We start from the raw sequence: 15,350 nt of genomic DNA, 5'->3' as shown, positions 1-15,350 counted from the left end.
CAGCTCTACCACTTCACAGCTATGTAGTATTAACTTGGGTCCAATCACACATATCACCTCTGAAACTCATTTTCCACATGTGAAAAATGGGGATAATAACAACTACCTCACCGGGTTGTCACAAAGCTAATATATGTGAAGGGCCAAGTACTGTTGATGGTAAGTGGTCTTTATTTTTTTAAGTTTATCGAGGTAAATGAGTGATTTTTATTTCTTCAGTCCTTGCTATCCCTTTTCCCTTCTCACAGAAAGCAGAACCCAGAGGGATTGCATAATGCCTAAAGGTAACTACTATCTTTATTTCTGCTTTTCCAAAAGGTACTCTAATTCAGCCACATAGGCTAATTGGCTCAAGTTCTAACTGGCAATGGGTCCGGTGTGGTAATTTTAAGGAGGACCCTGTCATGCAACTCCAGAGCCCAAGCAAAGTCAAGGAGGCTCTTCAGGTAACCTATTCTCTTCTGAGGCCTTCTTACAATGGGTTCGCTGAGAGGTATGCAATGTCAGCCAAGAATCATCTTTGTGACAGACCAAAGATGTAGACTATAAGCCAATAGGCACTCTTTGAAAACCCAAGCCCAAATTAAGTCAACTAAATTGTAGCACTGTTTGGGGACTGGAGGTAGAGAGCAGGAACACTGGTGTTAAGACAGTATATGTAAAACCAGTGAGTAGACAGGAAGGAAATCTAACATGTTCTTTCCATTCACAAACGGTACAAAACAGAGTAATGATTTGCTAATTCCAATCAGCTGAGTACATATTTCATTTTACTGTGCTGCAAATTCTTAATTATATACTAAAGAAAACAAAAACCCAAATAAACAAAATTCCCAATATATCTCTAAATAAACAGTATTTGCTCCATTCACATTTCAGTGGATATCATTCAGTATTCCACCGTACTTCAAGGTCCAATCAAGGCAAAGTTTACATTTTTTCTCTTAAATGATTTTCCCTGGGAGAGATAAGTCAAAGAACTTTGAACACATTGGAGTTCCATTGTCAACAAGGTAAGAACCCATATTTCCTCCCACTCACCCCACCTCCAGAGAATTCACAATACTGATACTAAAATACATTGAATAATGTTTCCCACTGGTCAATTACTTTTAACTGAATGCAATAAAAAGAATCTGCACTTCAATCTGCACTACGATTCTTCCCCTACTTAAATTTCTGGAAAAAACTCACTCGCCCCACTAACAATTAACTTTAAACATTCAAGTAATAACCATTTCAGAAAAGCACACTATTACTATAATGCAAATATCCATTATTTAGCACCAAGGAGAGTCCATGCAACAACGTCTGCCATTTCAAGAACATTTTTGTTAAAGTTACACTGCATGCAGGGAAGCTGCTTTTCCACAGATAAATACACATCACACTGCAGCCTCAGTGAAACACCCAATCCTTGCACCCTAAGTGTTGTACGGCCTTTTTATGTAGACTGGATATAACAACTGGATCTTATACTGAATTTACTCTCTAGTTAATTGTGTTAGTGAGGTTTCAGTACAGTTTTCTCAAGAAAGCAATCTGAATCAATAACCACACCAATACTGCTAAGAATGTTTGCTAATAAGTAAATAAAATACATAGTCCCAACATGAAAGAAATTCTCCTCCTTCCCGGTTCTCCCGGTCCATTTAGAGACTGGACACATGAACAGAAAGATAACCTTGAGAACAGTAAAGTCATCCATGCCATCAATAATACCCCTCTAACTCATTTCCTCATTTTACAGTGTTTTCCTAAAACAGGGCAATCTCCACAGGACACCAGGAATTTAGTACCGCTTTTTAAAGATACAATAAACTGTGTGGAATATGCAGTGATGAAAACTGAATATTGCTACTGAAACCATACTTAATTAAATACACGTTTTCTCTAAACAGAACTTCCCCAATAAAGCCGCAATGTTTTCTTGCCTTGGCTCCCTTCGAATCCATCCCAACAAGTGAGCACAGTCTGGCCGCACTCCTGCTAACAGTTTTTTTCCTGAGCAACCCCTCCCCACCCCCCAAAAGTTTTACTTTTATCTGTGGAATTCTCTGCCAGCCTCGGCCTGGAAACCTGGGTGGACCCTGAGGACAGGTGTCAGATCTGGCCTTTGGGAAGTGGCCCAGACAGTTATTGGCAGCATAAAGCTGTGACCTTTAATAAACTTCAATTTGAGATTTTATACAATTGTAATTTCCTCCCTACTCCTTTTTTGAAGGAGGGAGAGAAAGCATGCCAAAAGGATGAGTGTCAAAATAGAAAAATCACCACTTTAATTATGAAACCCTCCCAACTCAACAAAGAACTGTTAAAAGTAGCCAAATGGAAAATGTCAGGGTTTTGTGGGCACATGCACAACTATTGAACGTGAGAATCAGAACTTCGAGGTGGGGGGGGGGAATAAAAAGCAGGAGCAGAAAAAGAGGAGTAGAACTGGGCCCAGCCAAAGACCCATTTTCTCAGAGAGGCCCCTCTTGGTACTAAGTCCTCCGTGTGGGGCACCCAGGCTGGAGAAAAGCAGAGGGTTACACAGAACATTTAGCAGACTTAACATTGGATTAAACACACTACTGCAAGTTTCAACAAATGTTCATGGCATACGTAAAAAACACATTTACAACAAGAAAGAAGAGAGGCACCTGGAGACATCTGACACTGGGCATGCTCTGCAGGCAACTCAGTGCGCACATGCTCTCTACCAGGTTGGCGCAGCCTAGCCACAAAGACCTTGGCACAGAACACTGCAGGATGACAAAAAGGAAGGAAGAGAAGAAGCAGTTAGAGGCCGCAACAAATCACTCCTTCACACAGGCAACTTGAATGTTAGTTGGGCAGGGGATGCACCCTTGGCAGTCTGGAGGTCAGGGATGGTGGTCCCAGACAACTTACTGAAACCCTGGGAGAGGGCCCACTTTCTGTCCTACAGAAAGGAGGTTTCTGCTGCCAACCACTAACTCCTCAGGACACAGTGAACAGAATCAAGAGGGAGACAGAGAATGTTTAAATGAAAACCCACTAAAGGGAACTGTGAAAGTCTGAATGCACAACAAGATTAGTGGTAAGATTGTGACTATAACTTAATAAAAATAACAGTTTCTAGTCTGAGTCATATAATTATAACTGCCATCATTACACCACCTACTATGTGCCAGGGACTTTAAATGTGTTTTCTAATTCCCACGCCACAGTAAAGAAAAGGAGGCTCAGAGGTTAAATCATTTGCACAAGGACACACAGCGAAGGAGGGGAGAGCAAGAATTTCAAACCTTAGTTTGTCTGCTATTAAACCCACATTAATTTTACAAGACTATGATGCTTCTATTGTAAAAACTTTGATCATCTGAATTTTTATCATGTAGATACAGTTTTGTACTTCCCTAAGTAAAATCACAGGACACCTAGAGACATAAGGCAAAAGGAATAAGAAAGATGAGTGATAGATTGATAGGTAACAGGCAATAAAAGAGCTGATTAAAAACATATCTGATTTTTCAGTGAAAACCACATCTCTGCCTTCCCAAAGAAAAAACTCTGCAATATGATGATTTTAATTTTAGACTTTGTTTACAAAGTTCATTTGACACAAGTAAGAACTTAAAGGCTTATTTCATTTACCCATTCCCATTCTCTAAAAGCTTACTGGTTTTAAGGGAATTAAGAAAAAAGAAAAAATATAAAAATGAACATATGTATTGTGGCTAGTATTTTTAAGCCATTAGATTATTTATGGTATTCAGTAAGTACTTTTTCTTCAGATCTAAGGTCAATTAGTTTACTATGGCAAAAACAATAACCACGCAAAAAAAAAAAAAAATTTTTTTTTAACTGAAGGTGGGTGTTTGGATTTAACCAAAATACTCCAGAAGTGTCAGACTCAACATCATAAACTTGTTTATCTTAGTTATAATTAGGATGGTCAGACATCCTCATTTGCCTTGGACAGTCCATGTTTACGCTTGTTGTTCCAGCATAACGTTCATTCTCAAAAGCGTTCTGATTTGGGAGACAAATTCTGTGGTCATCCCAATTCTAATATAAACAAAGACAGCTATGCTTGAAATCAAATAGACCTGGGCTCCTATCCAGCATCTGCCACTTACTAGTTATATCTCACCTATAATTTAACTAGAGTGTTGAGATTATTTATTTATTTACTCATTTATTTATTTTAAAGAAGGCTCCTCACCCAGCGTGGAACCCAACGGGGTGCTTGAATTCACAACCCTGAGATTAAGACCTGAGCTGAGATCAAGAGTCAGATGCTTAACCGCTTAACCAACTGAGCCACCCAGGCGTCCCAAATATTGAGATTATTTAGAAAAAGCATTTAAAGAATACAAAACCAGAGGAATCAAATGGAATAAAAAATTGAGCAGCTTTTTGGTAACAACCATATGTTTCCAAAATGTGTCTTTACTGCAAAGTTTACCATAGCCTATATAGAAATACATCCCTGATCCTCCAGGGATCCATATTTTGTTACCCCAACACTTTCACAGAGTGCCACGAAAGATGCTGAATAAATGTTTGTATAATAATATAATGAAAACAGCTGCCATTTATCAACCTCTTGTTATATGCTAGACAACTGAAAGAGTAACCCCCCAGAAAAACTTTTTTTTTCCTACAAAAACTCTTTTAAGAGAGGTATTACTCCATTTTACAGATGAGGAATCCAAGGATCAGTAAAGGAGTGCTTGATTTATTGAAACAGCAGCTTGAAAATTAGGACTAGAAGTTAATCCTGCCTGACTCTAAACAAATCCGTTTTTTTTACACGAAAACAAACTCTATCCAGGGATATCTAGCAAATGCTTATTGAAAGAATACTTACATCAGTATGCATCAGAAGCAGATGGGCAGAGAAAAAGGCCCAGACACATAACATTTGTATACATTGCTTACATTGATTATTTTAAATTAAATAAATTCCCAACACCTCCATAGTTCAATTTTTAAGTTTCCTTTTTGGAATTTTGTAATTATCCAAATCACAGAATCACTCAGATCTGAGAAAGGAGTTTAAAGATTACACTTGGATTCAACAACTGATACCAAATTAACACCAGAGTTCACCTGCAAATCAATTTTCATTTATTCCACAGAAACAGGTTCCCTCTGCAAGATTTAATATGTATTTGACTTAAATAGTAAAACTATGAAGGCATAAGAATTCTATACACTGATTAGATTCTCCTAATGCCTTGGGATCCAAAACTTAAAAAAAAAAATAAGCACACACATTTTCATATTTAATAAAGTTTTTTTTAAATTTATCTGACAGAGATAGAGACAGCCAGTGAGAGAGGGAACACAAGCAGGGGGAGTGGGAGAGGAAGAAGCAAGCTCATAGCAGAGGAGCCTGATGTGGGGCTCAATCCCATAACGCCGGGATCACGCCCTGAGTTGAAGGCAGACGCTTAACTGCTGTGCCACCCAGGCGCCCCATATTTTCATATTTAATAAACCAAAGAATCATACAGAACTGGAAGACAATTTAGTCTGTACTTCCACCCCTGATTTTAGAAGAAACTAAAGTCCAAAGAAGAAAAATAATGATCTTCCCAAAGTTTCCTAACCATCTAATTACCTAATACTTAAAAATGTATGGAAAAGAACACAAAGAAAATTTTCTGAAAACTTAATTTCACCATTTATTACAAATGTTTTTAAAAGCTTGATATTGAAATTGTATATTCAGGAAAAGAGAAGAAGCGTCTCAAGATCTAATTTTCAAGAATTTATAATATCTATGAAAGACACTGTGGGGTACAGAGAGTGATGCCAGTATTTATTAAAGGTATTAGAACTTCTTTACTGTCATACTCAATTACCTTGAAGCTAAGAAACCAACCACAGCATTGAAAAACAGTCTTTACACAACAAAAAATGCCACTCTAGGAAATATACCCATCTTTTAATAAGGATGTACCTGCTAGTTTAAACAAGGCTCCTCTTAAGTGTAATGAACCAAGAAGACATTGATCTAATTTGAAAACAGTGGATAAAAACAAAAGTTCCACATTTATCAACCTAAGAGCATTAAAACACAGCTAGGACCACAGCAGTAACTGATTCTTGAAGCTTCTAATTTTAAATTTAGGGACCTGGTTGGAAACTTATGTTGACTTGTCGAATAACTATTATCTATCATTCTTTAACAGAATAATGTAAAGATTTCTTCATGTTAGCTATATTCACAAGGTAGACTATTTTGTCTCCTTTTTTTAAAGATAACTGGTTTCTCTTTAAACTTGAGGAACACTAGCTCATTATTAAAATATGTCTCAAAAACTTACCCTAACACTGTGGGTATTTACTAATTTTAACAAATGCTTATTGACCTACTTATTAAGCCGACAACAATACAAACTAAGCCTCTTTCCTCTTGAGACTTCAGCCTCAAGCTCACAATGGGGACACTTAAGAGAGGCCTCTCTGGGGGAGAAAACCCCCAAGAAATGTTTGCTCTGATTTCACATTTAGCTACCTGTAATGACTAGTATTCTAATTTAGAATTATTCATAAGGAATAAGAAATGCTTCATACAGGATTCTAATATTAACAGCAAATACCCAATTAGATTGATTATATTTGCAGGTTCTATGGCCAAAGAAAACAGCATTAGTGTCAAGGAAACTGATAGTGTTTATTCATTTTGTCATACCCACTGTACAATCAAAAACCAAAATCAGGGCCACCATGCTGAGAAACACTGTAAATCAGTAAAGACAAGAAGAATAATAGCTTTTGGCATTTTTCAAAAGCAAAAAGTTATTAAAAGAGGTAGGAGAGAAATGTCCTAGGCTCTCTTTCTATTGCCATAGGAACCACAAATCAAAAGGAAAAAGTGGTTGCAGGCACCTTGTCTTCTAATTGGCTGGCTTGAAGGAGAACTCACAAAAGCTAACTCTGGTCTGTTTCTAGATGGGATTGTTTTGAATATCCTGCCCTGATTCCTTCACAAAGAGGCAATTCTTTTAAAAGCTACCCAAAGAGGTATTTTACGTCAATCTCTCTCTAATGTCACTCTGATTCAGAAATATGCCTTATTTTCTATATATTTATAAATATAAATTTAGGGGTTTCCTACACATCACCTAAATTTTTTCTTTACACCACCTCCCACAGAATCATTACCAACCTCATCTAACTCCTGCCATCATGTTTGAGATAACGGAGTGGCTTAAATACTATTCCATTCAACGAACAACTTATCTGAACGTACATCTGCAGACAGAAAAGCGATTAAGACATTCTCTCTTGTCCAGGAGTTCACGGGAGAAGTTTTGAGAATGTGCAGTGTAACACACACACACACACACACACACACACACACACAAAATAGACTTAACCCACCCAAAGGAGGATGCCTGAACTAAGCCATAAAGGATGAGTAGGAGGCAGCCCGGGTAAAAAGAGAAAGAAAGACATTCCAGGCAGAATAAATAGCATAAGCAAAGCCAAAGAGCTAAGAAATGGCACATCCTACTCAAGGATATGCAATTAATTTAGCATTACTAAAGTATTTCAGTATGAGATGGGGAAAGCTGAGAGGCCAAATCACAGAGGTCTTTCATAAACCATTCTATCAAACTTGGGACTTCATTCTGTAGACAACAGTTCTTATCCTGTGTGCTACATCTATAGCTCACCAGTAAACAACCAATCCTTCCAAAGCGTGTAGTCCCATTTACCAGCAACATGCCCAAGAGCTTTTCTCAGCAACTCAGCATACATACTGTTTCAACCCTATCTGTCAAAGGGATAGAAGCAGGTCATGCAACATACTGGCAAGTGTTAGGACGAGGTCCTTAGACTAAAAGTCAGGGACAAAACAAAATATCAAGCTAAAGCCAAGCTAACTCAAGCCAGCATCAAAGAAAGACCTTTGGCAGTTGGAGAAAAAAATGCTGAAGAGAAGTTAGAAACAGAGGTCTCTTGGAGAATCTAACAAGACAGTCTCTCATTTTTATTTTACAACCAAAACAAATTTCTTTCAGCCAGGCTACAAAGAGTAGATACAAGGGCCGGCACTTACCTTTGGAAGTACATGTCTAAAGTCAATTTTCATGCCCAGTCTAGGTACTTTTTTTTTCCAATAAAACTTCTACCATGCCATACTGATAGGATATAAAACAAACAGTGCCGTGATAATGAAATGGGGGTTATCAAATAAGAGAAGAAGCAAAATACAAGGTCCATTTTATGGTTACTATTTGGCCATAATACTCTCCACTGGGAATCTCTATCCAGGAGTGGGGATTTGGTCCTGAAGCATCATACAACAGACAAGCTCAAGGAGATTATGTAACTCCAGCTCTCTAAACCTGAGTGTGCAAGCTACAGAGTATCCATGCTTCTAGGTGGAGGCCCTCTTCATCGCAAAGCAAATAAAGCAAATATTAAAATTCATCCAAATCAGGAACTATCCCTATTATGTCTGAATTCTCAGACTGCTGTTTTTCAAGCAGCAGCAGTAGTTGTAATGACAATAGGGCCACAGAAGCTTTCAAAAGTATCTCCTAAGATGCAGAAGCCTAGGCTTCTGCTGTTAAAATGTTTGACGGCAACCTATAAGAAAGAGTAAAATGCTTTTAAAATCAAGAACCATAATACAATAATCAGGTTGTAGAATAAAAGTTAAAACACAAGTTAAAGGCATTCTCCAAAGCTTTTTAAAGAACTGAATATCCTCCATGTGTGAAAGACTTTCTTTTCCTTATAATGGTATTTTGTTATGGGAGAATTTGACGGTAACCATGTGACATATAACCACGGTAACCATGTTGACATATAACCAAGGAAGTTACTGCTTTAATTCTGAGCAACTGCAGGGTAGAACCACGTATTTGTAGATAATACACCACAGAGCATTTTCAGGCTGGGGATATATGTTCAAAGAAGAAAAGTGTATGTGGAACAGGAGGCAGTGGAAGGAGGAAAGAAAAAAGAAGGGTAAGAGTGAGGAAAACTGATACTATCTGTAAGTTTTAGAGCTTCAAACATCATCAAACAGTAGTGAGATCAGGACTCAAAACCAGAGCCCAAACTTTCCATAAATCCTATAGTAATTTAAAAAACAAATCTTTCAATGTCCAATTACCTCATCTTGAATGATTATCTAAGATGAGATACCAGCACCTGAAGCTAATAAAATTAAAATGGATCTTTGCAGTTATCTTTGGTAGACGGATGAAGGTAATTTTTTTGAATTTTTATCCATTCATATTTTCTGATTTTTCTCCAATGAATACCTAGTACTTATGATAATAGTTTAATACTACATTGCATAATTTTAAGTGATGCTTTATTTTAACTGCATAAGTAATTATATAAGTTGTTATACATTATAAATAGTAATTTGACAACTTAAATAAAAACAAATTCTTTTCCCAAGAATTAGTTGAGTCCATCATTAAAACAACTGTCTTTTAAAATGTGTCAAGATGCTGGAATGCTAGAAAAATATTTTACCTAGTGACCCTCAAAAATAGCAGTAAATCTCCAGTGGTAACACCTTAGTCCTGAGTAACTCCAAAGGAAAAGAATTATCCTTGTCCACTTCACAACTACCACTGAGGATTCAAAAACGTCACCAGGTTTTTAGAGCTCTCGCAGAAGCTTTTGGAAAGGAGGATTAGATATATGGGGGGGGGAGAAAAATCTCTATTCTAAGCAGCATGACAGAGAACAGGATGTAACAAAATAAATCTATTTCCGGCAGAGCCACATGGGTCCTCGGCTGTACTAGGCCCAGTCTGAGATTCAGCTGCCAAAAAGGAACAGATTCCCCCAGCAAGCTCCAGGTCAGATCAGTCTGAACCCAATCCCAAAAGGGTTTACACCAAGATCCACAAATCCTGAGACTGGAGAAAATTAAACAGTTAAATTAAGTACAACTGAGCCTCTGTCAATTAGCATCTGTGGTCCAAAGAGGAAGGTTATTCAGAACTAGGGGAGACCACTAAACTATAAGCTTAATCTCAGTTTCAATGAAAATGATAAAAGTAAATGAAAGTTTACAAAAAAGGATAAACTGGGAGGGGGATGCACATTCATATTTCATATTTCGGTGTGCCTACTGTGCGCCACACACTGTACAACTATTGTGATCTCATTAACTCTCACATCACCTCTGGCCAAACTGGTACCTTAGCTTTAAAGAGGAAGAAACTGAGGACCAGACACAGCAAATAACTTGCCAGAGGTCACAAGTAGAGGATTTGCAGTTCTGACTCCAAAATCCCTACTTTCTTCCCTAAATTATACTGCTTCTCACCTCCTTCACTTGACATTAAACTCCCATGAACAGCAATTTCTTCTCATCTATTTATAAATTTTATCTACTTGTCACCCATCTATACTGCTGATGGGAGTGTAACAGGTACAACCTCTCCTGTTCAACTTGCCAATACATATCCAATACTTGAAAAACATGCACATCACTGACTCAGCGATTTCAAGTGCAGGAAATTATACTAGGGAAGAAAATAAAGACATGTCCAAAAATACAGCTAAGAAGGTGTTTATCACATCAGTCATAACAGCAAAGGAAAAAAAGGCCCAACAATAGAGATTGGTTATACAAATTATAGATCATCCAGAAGACAGAATATTGTGTCCACCAAATAAAAATCACATTGTAAGAGTATATTTATTGACCCAGAAAGAAGTTTACAATATACGGGAAGTTACAATACACTGAAAAAATTCAAGAAACATTAGGTAAATAAAGGCTACAGATCACAACTTTCATTTTGATCCCATTTTTATTTAATAAAACATAAAATATATGTAAAATACGAGAATTAAATACAGGTGATGTTTATTTTATTTGGGGGGGGGTCTACTATAGATTTTCAGACCAGCTGACAGACAATGGGCAACACAGTACTCAGGTTTCTCAATCCTCTCTCCTTCAGGGTACCTCAAAACAGAATAACTGGCACTTCCACACTGTTCCTTAAGGATCTGGTCATAGCAACATGTCCCCAATTCTAGTCTATTCTCCTTCAATGAAGGTGGAGAACAGATGAGGTTAAGCTAGATATCAGAACTTGGCTGCACTGTGAGGTGACAAAGACACTAACCTAAATTCATTTCAATGCCTAAGGCTTCTAGATAGCTGAGGGTACTTAGCCAGAAAACTCTTAGGTACTGGTGTTCCGTCTTATGAGGCTGCCCTTCCAAATATCTGACAATCCATACTCCAAACTGTATGCCACTCGAGAGGACTTTCACGTCAGAGAACTAAAAACTCAACTTTTGTTTTAGACAACATCTGAGCACTGAGGGACATTTGATCTCATTATCTATACCAGAGCACCAGGCCCCACTCTGAGTTAATCCAAATTCCCGTTCCTTACCATTCCAGACACGGGCCCTGGTTCGACCCTTTCCTAGTCCTTCTACCAACTCTCATGAGTCAAAAAATTCTAATCAGAGAACTTCTGAACATGTCTGCATAAGATCTGATTGACCTATGATACACTAAATCAAAATCCTTGCCCTACTTTCATGTGAGAGAGTGCAAAGTTTGCCACGATTTTAAAAGAACATGAGTACAGAAAGTGAAGTTTTTTTTTCTCTGATATAACGGATATTCTCATGTTTTCTAGGAAGAGATACCGCTTTCTGGAAGATGACTTGACTTATATCTACTCACAATGGGTCTGACTCAATTAGAGTCAGTCCACATCATAATCTTATTTTAACTTTTCATTTTAAAATGATTATTCATTCAAAAAGCCTTACTGAGCATGCCAGTACACTAACTGCTTCAACAGACAACACAAGAATTCTCAAAACCAAATATTGTGATATTAAAATTGTTTCTGGAAATAAAGCTATACTATTTCCCAGTTCACTAAAGAAGACAGCTAAATTTCTAAAAGAAATATAAAATATTTTAAAGAAATGCAGTTTCACCGCTTTAAGAGTATTAAAACTTAAACCCTACTAAGGATATTTCACAAAAACACTGAAATACCAAAAATAAAAAAAACTGCCAAAGCTCCCACCATGCTTCCTATTTCATTATTAGCTCTGAACAAGCATCTACAGAATGAGTTTATCCTACAAAGAAATCTGAATTTAAACCTTACACCATTTAAACAAGCCCTCTAATATTTTCTAAAAACTGCTCATTTCTCAAGTATATGCTTATTTTCAGAGATCTAACAAGCCCCTATCCCAAAGAAGCACACATTCCAAGTTGGCAGTCTCAATCTTTAAAATTTTATACATACACAAACACATTCTACTGTATGTTGACTTATTTAGAAAACAACGGTAATCAAAATTTTGCTTCTTTAGCTGGGAATAGCATGAAAAGTGAGTTGTCAAAGCCAACATATAAAAAGGGTACATTTTATCATCCCTTAATTAAATTTATAGCAAACTTTACACTTGCTCTACTTTCTCATATAGTCCATTGTCCTCATATCCTAGGCTGACCTTGGTTTCAAATAAGAATGAAGTTGTGTGTCTCACAATCCACTGGGCTCTGCGAACAAATGAATGTCTTTCAGGCAGAGGCTAAGGCGGCCTTAGTGAGGGATTCCTGCTGCCTGCTGCACAGCAAGGATGTCTTTGATTCCCTTCACACTGTCTGTCTCCTGCAGGCAACTGAATAAGGAGAGTTATCACCGCTTGAAGCCAGAGATTTCATTATATGCTGGAGCTGAAAGGGACTCTACAGAGCATTCTGTCAATCTTCTTAAAATGCATTTCTAGCCCAGGTCTAAATCTCTCACATCGGGCTTTTGGTGTGCATCCCCTTGAAAGCACCTAGTCTCAAAAGCAGATAATTACTGCTAAACACATGTAAGGTCAACCTGCAAGTTTCAGACTCTTTTTGCAGGAGTACATATGAACATGGGTAGACTGTAACACTCTGGGAGTCCTCACACAAAGGAAGTAATGAAGTCTAAGATGGAAAGCCCAAATATAAATGTAAGAGATACTGGACTTCTTTGTCAAAAACACTATTCAACCTCACTGCTTAATAACTTTATGAATGACTCAGCTATAAGCCATCAGCCAAGATGTTCTACAAAGCACAGAACACAGATGTCACCATCATAATAAATTTTTCATTAACTCTGAGAGAATACAGAATTGAGAGGAGGATCAGAAGACAAATCTCACAGGGACATTTCCTACTGCGTTTAAGAGGAAAAATAATCCACAAGCCACGTTTCTCTATTTTTTTAAGCCACATTTCTTTTCATTGATGAGTTAAAATTCTACAAACAACAGAAACAGCTACCAAGATTGGGATGTGAATGAAAAAAACAAAAAAAGGCTGAAAGGGTGATATTACTTACTTTGAAAATAAAGTCATAAACCAAAAACTGGTCTATAAACCCACAGGAAAACCTTAAAGTAGTAAGTCTTCTTCTAAAAATTGTACTTTATTCTCAGGGGCGCCTGGCTGGTTTAGTTGGTAGAGCATGCAACTCTTGATCCCAGGGTTGTTAAGTTCAAGCCCCATGCTGGGTGTGGAGATTACTTAAAAATAAAATCTTTAGGGGGCGCCTGGGTGGCTCAGTTAATTTCGGCTCAGGTCATGATCTCAGGATTGTGAGACTGAGCTCCGCGTTGGGCTCTGCACTGAAGTGTGCAGCCTGCTTCAGAGTCTTTCTCTCCCTCTCCCTCTGCCCCCAAGCTTGTAAGCTCAAGCTCTCTCTAAAAAAATAAATCTCTTTAAAATAAATTAATAAATAATAAATAAAACAATTTAAAATCTCTAAATAAAAAATTAAAAATGAAAGTAAAAATTACACTTCTTTTCCAAATAAGCTGTTTTATTTCCATAATAATTTATAAAAATAGAGTAATTAACAAGCAATTGGTAAGGGAATTTACCAATTTACAACGTAATGTTTTTAAGTTCTTACAGTGTCTGTACTTAGTAGGAACTCAATAAATATTTGTTAAGTTATCAAATAATTAACATGAAAACTCCAGGAAGTTTACATGCAGAGCAAAAACTTGATTTAGGGGCCAGAGAAAAATATGTTGTAATTTTAAGGAGTTGATGGTGGACACTTTTTGGCCACATCACCTAACCACAGTGATAAATTCAGGAGTAGGCACATGTTCTAAATTGAATCCCAGGACTTCTATGGAAGCTTCAAGAAAAGAGATTCTTTTCCCGCTGAGCTTGAACATGACAGGATGAAAGTTAGAGCTACTGATGCCTTCATGCTACCACAAGGGAGAGTATGGAGCTGGTTACCAAAAGGTACCACTTTTGAGTCTGAGAAAGAAACCTGAATCCATACCTACCTCTAGATTTTTCAAATTACAAATTCCTTGTTTTGGCTTACACCAGTTTTAAGTTGGCTTTTCTGCCACTTTAACTGGAAAAATCATAACAAACCTTAAATTTTAGTTCAAATACAACAGGCAAAACTCAAAAAAGGTATGTGATATGGCCAAAGTTATAAAGACACAGTATTCTGCTGGGGAAACATTCTTAAATTCTTATTTTCTTTCCTAAGAAATCACTTTATTCTACTGATAAACAAAAGTATTCAAAGCTATGTGTTCCAAGAATATCTCATTCATGCTATGCCACAGATACTAGAGAAAGAAAAACCAACATAACAGGATAAACTAATCAAAACTCTAAGAAGACTGTACAAAGAAGGCACAACAGAAACAAGAGTCCTATTTTCCAATGAGCTCTGAAATCCAACACTGAGAAACCTGACCCACATCTTCATAAGCACTTCATTCCAAATAAGCAATGGGAATGACATTACCAAGTACAGACACCAAATAAATAAAAAAAACCTTAGGGAAACAAATATATCTATAATCTAAAAATAGAAAATTCCTGCAAATGGCTACAAAGAACACTACAATTACAAGCAGAGACTAATCTGTGCCCCTCTTGTAACAATTAAACTTATTCTGTGCATTTTTACATAATTTTATTCCTTCATTCATCTTATTTTCCTACATTTATTTTTCCTTTCATCTTCATTTTCCCACTTATTTTGTTTTTATCTTTCTACATTACAGGTGTGTCATTGTAATCATTCAAATTGGGGGGTAAAGTAAGATTTAAGTATATACTAACAGTAGCAAAAGTCATTACATATCAGAATTGAGAAAAAGGAGAAAACTGAAAATAAACTATAGGAATAATACTCTAATACTGATGGTCAATACCATGAACTGTGTCATCACTGTCCTCAGCAAAATTGACAAATATATGCACGCATTCCTGCAGCCAGCTCACTGTTTCACCATCTACCATGAATAGATTGTGCAGTTTTAACTCGGAAAAATGTACATGCATAAGAGTTCTATGTTTCTTCAAGAATCAG

The 15,350-nt window shown here is 37.0% G+C and overlaps 1 protein-coding gene across 6 annotated transcripts in view; it reads right to left on the bottom strand.

Moving 5' to 3' along the window:
• Window positions 1-15,350, bottom strand: part of FBXW11 (F-box and WD repeat domain containing 11) — a 117,932-nt gene that overhangs the window by 77,969 nt on the left and 24,613 nt on the right. For 3 of the 6 annotated variants that reach the window (XM_087867809.1, XM_045792103.2, XM_045792104.2), the window contains one exon: window positions 2,646-2,747. The exons of the other annotated variants lie outside the window; for them this stretch is intronic. In XM_087867809.1, the coding sequence (XP_087723935.1) occupies window positions 2,646-2,696 (51 nt within the window). In that variant the 5' untranslated portion in view covers window positions 2,697-2,747. The remainder of the gene's footprint in view (window positions 1-2,645; window positions 2,748-15,350) is intronic. 6 annotated transcript variants of the gene reach the window in all.

The sequence above is a fragment of the Ursus americanus genome, chromosome 15, assembly GCF_024610735.1.
Source record: "Ursus americanus isolate L20-20 chromosome 15, mUrsAme1.1.p, whole genome shotgun sequence".
NCBI lineage: Eukaryota > Metazoa > Chordata > Mammalia > Carnivora > Ursidae > Ursus > Ursus americanus.
This window is presented reverse-complemented; position numbering and strand designations above follow the sequence as displayed.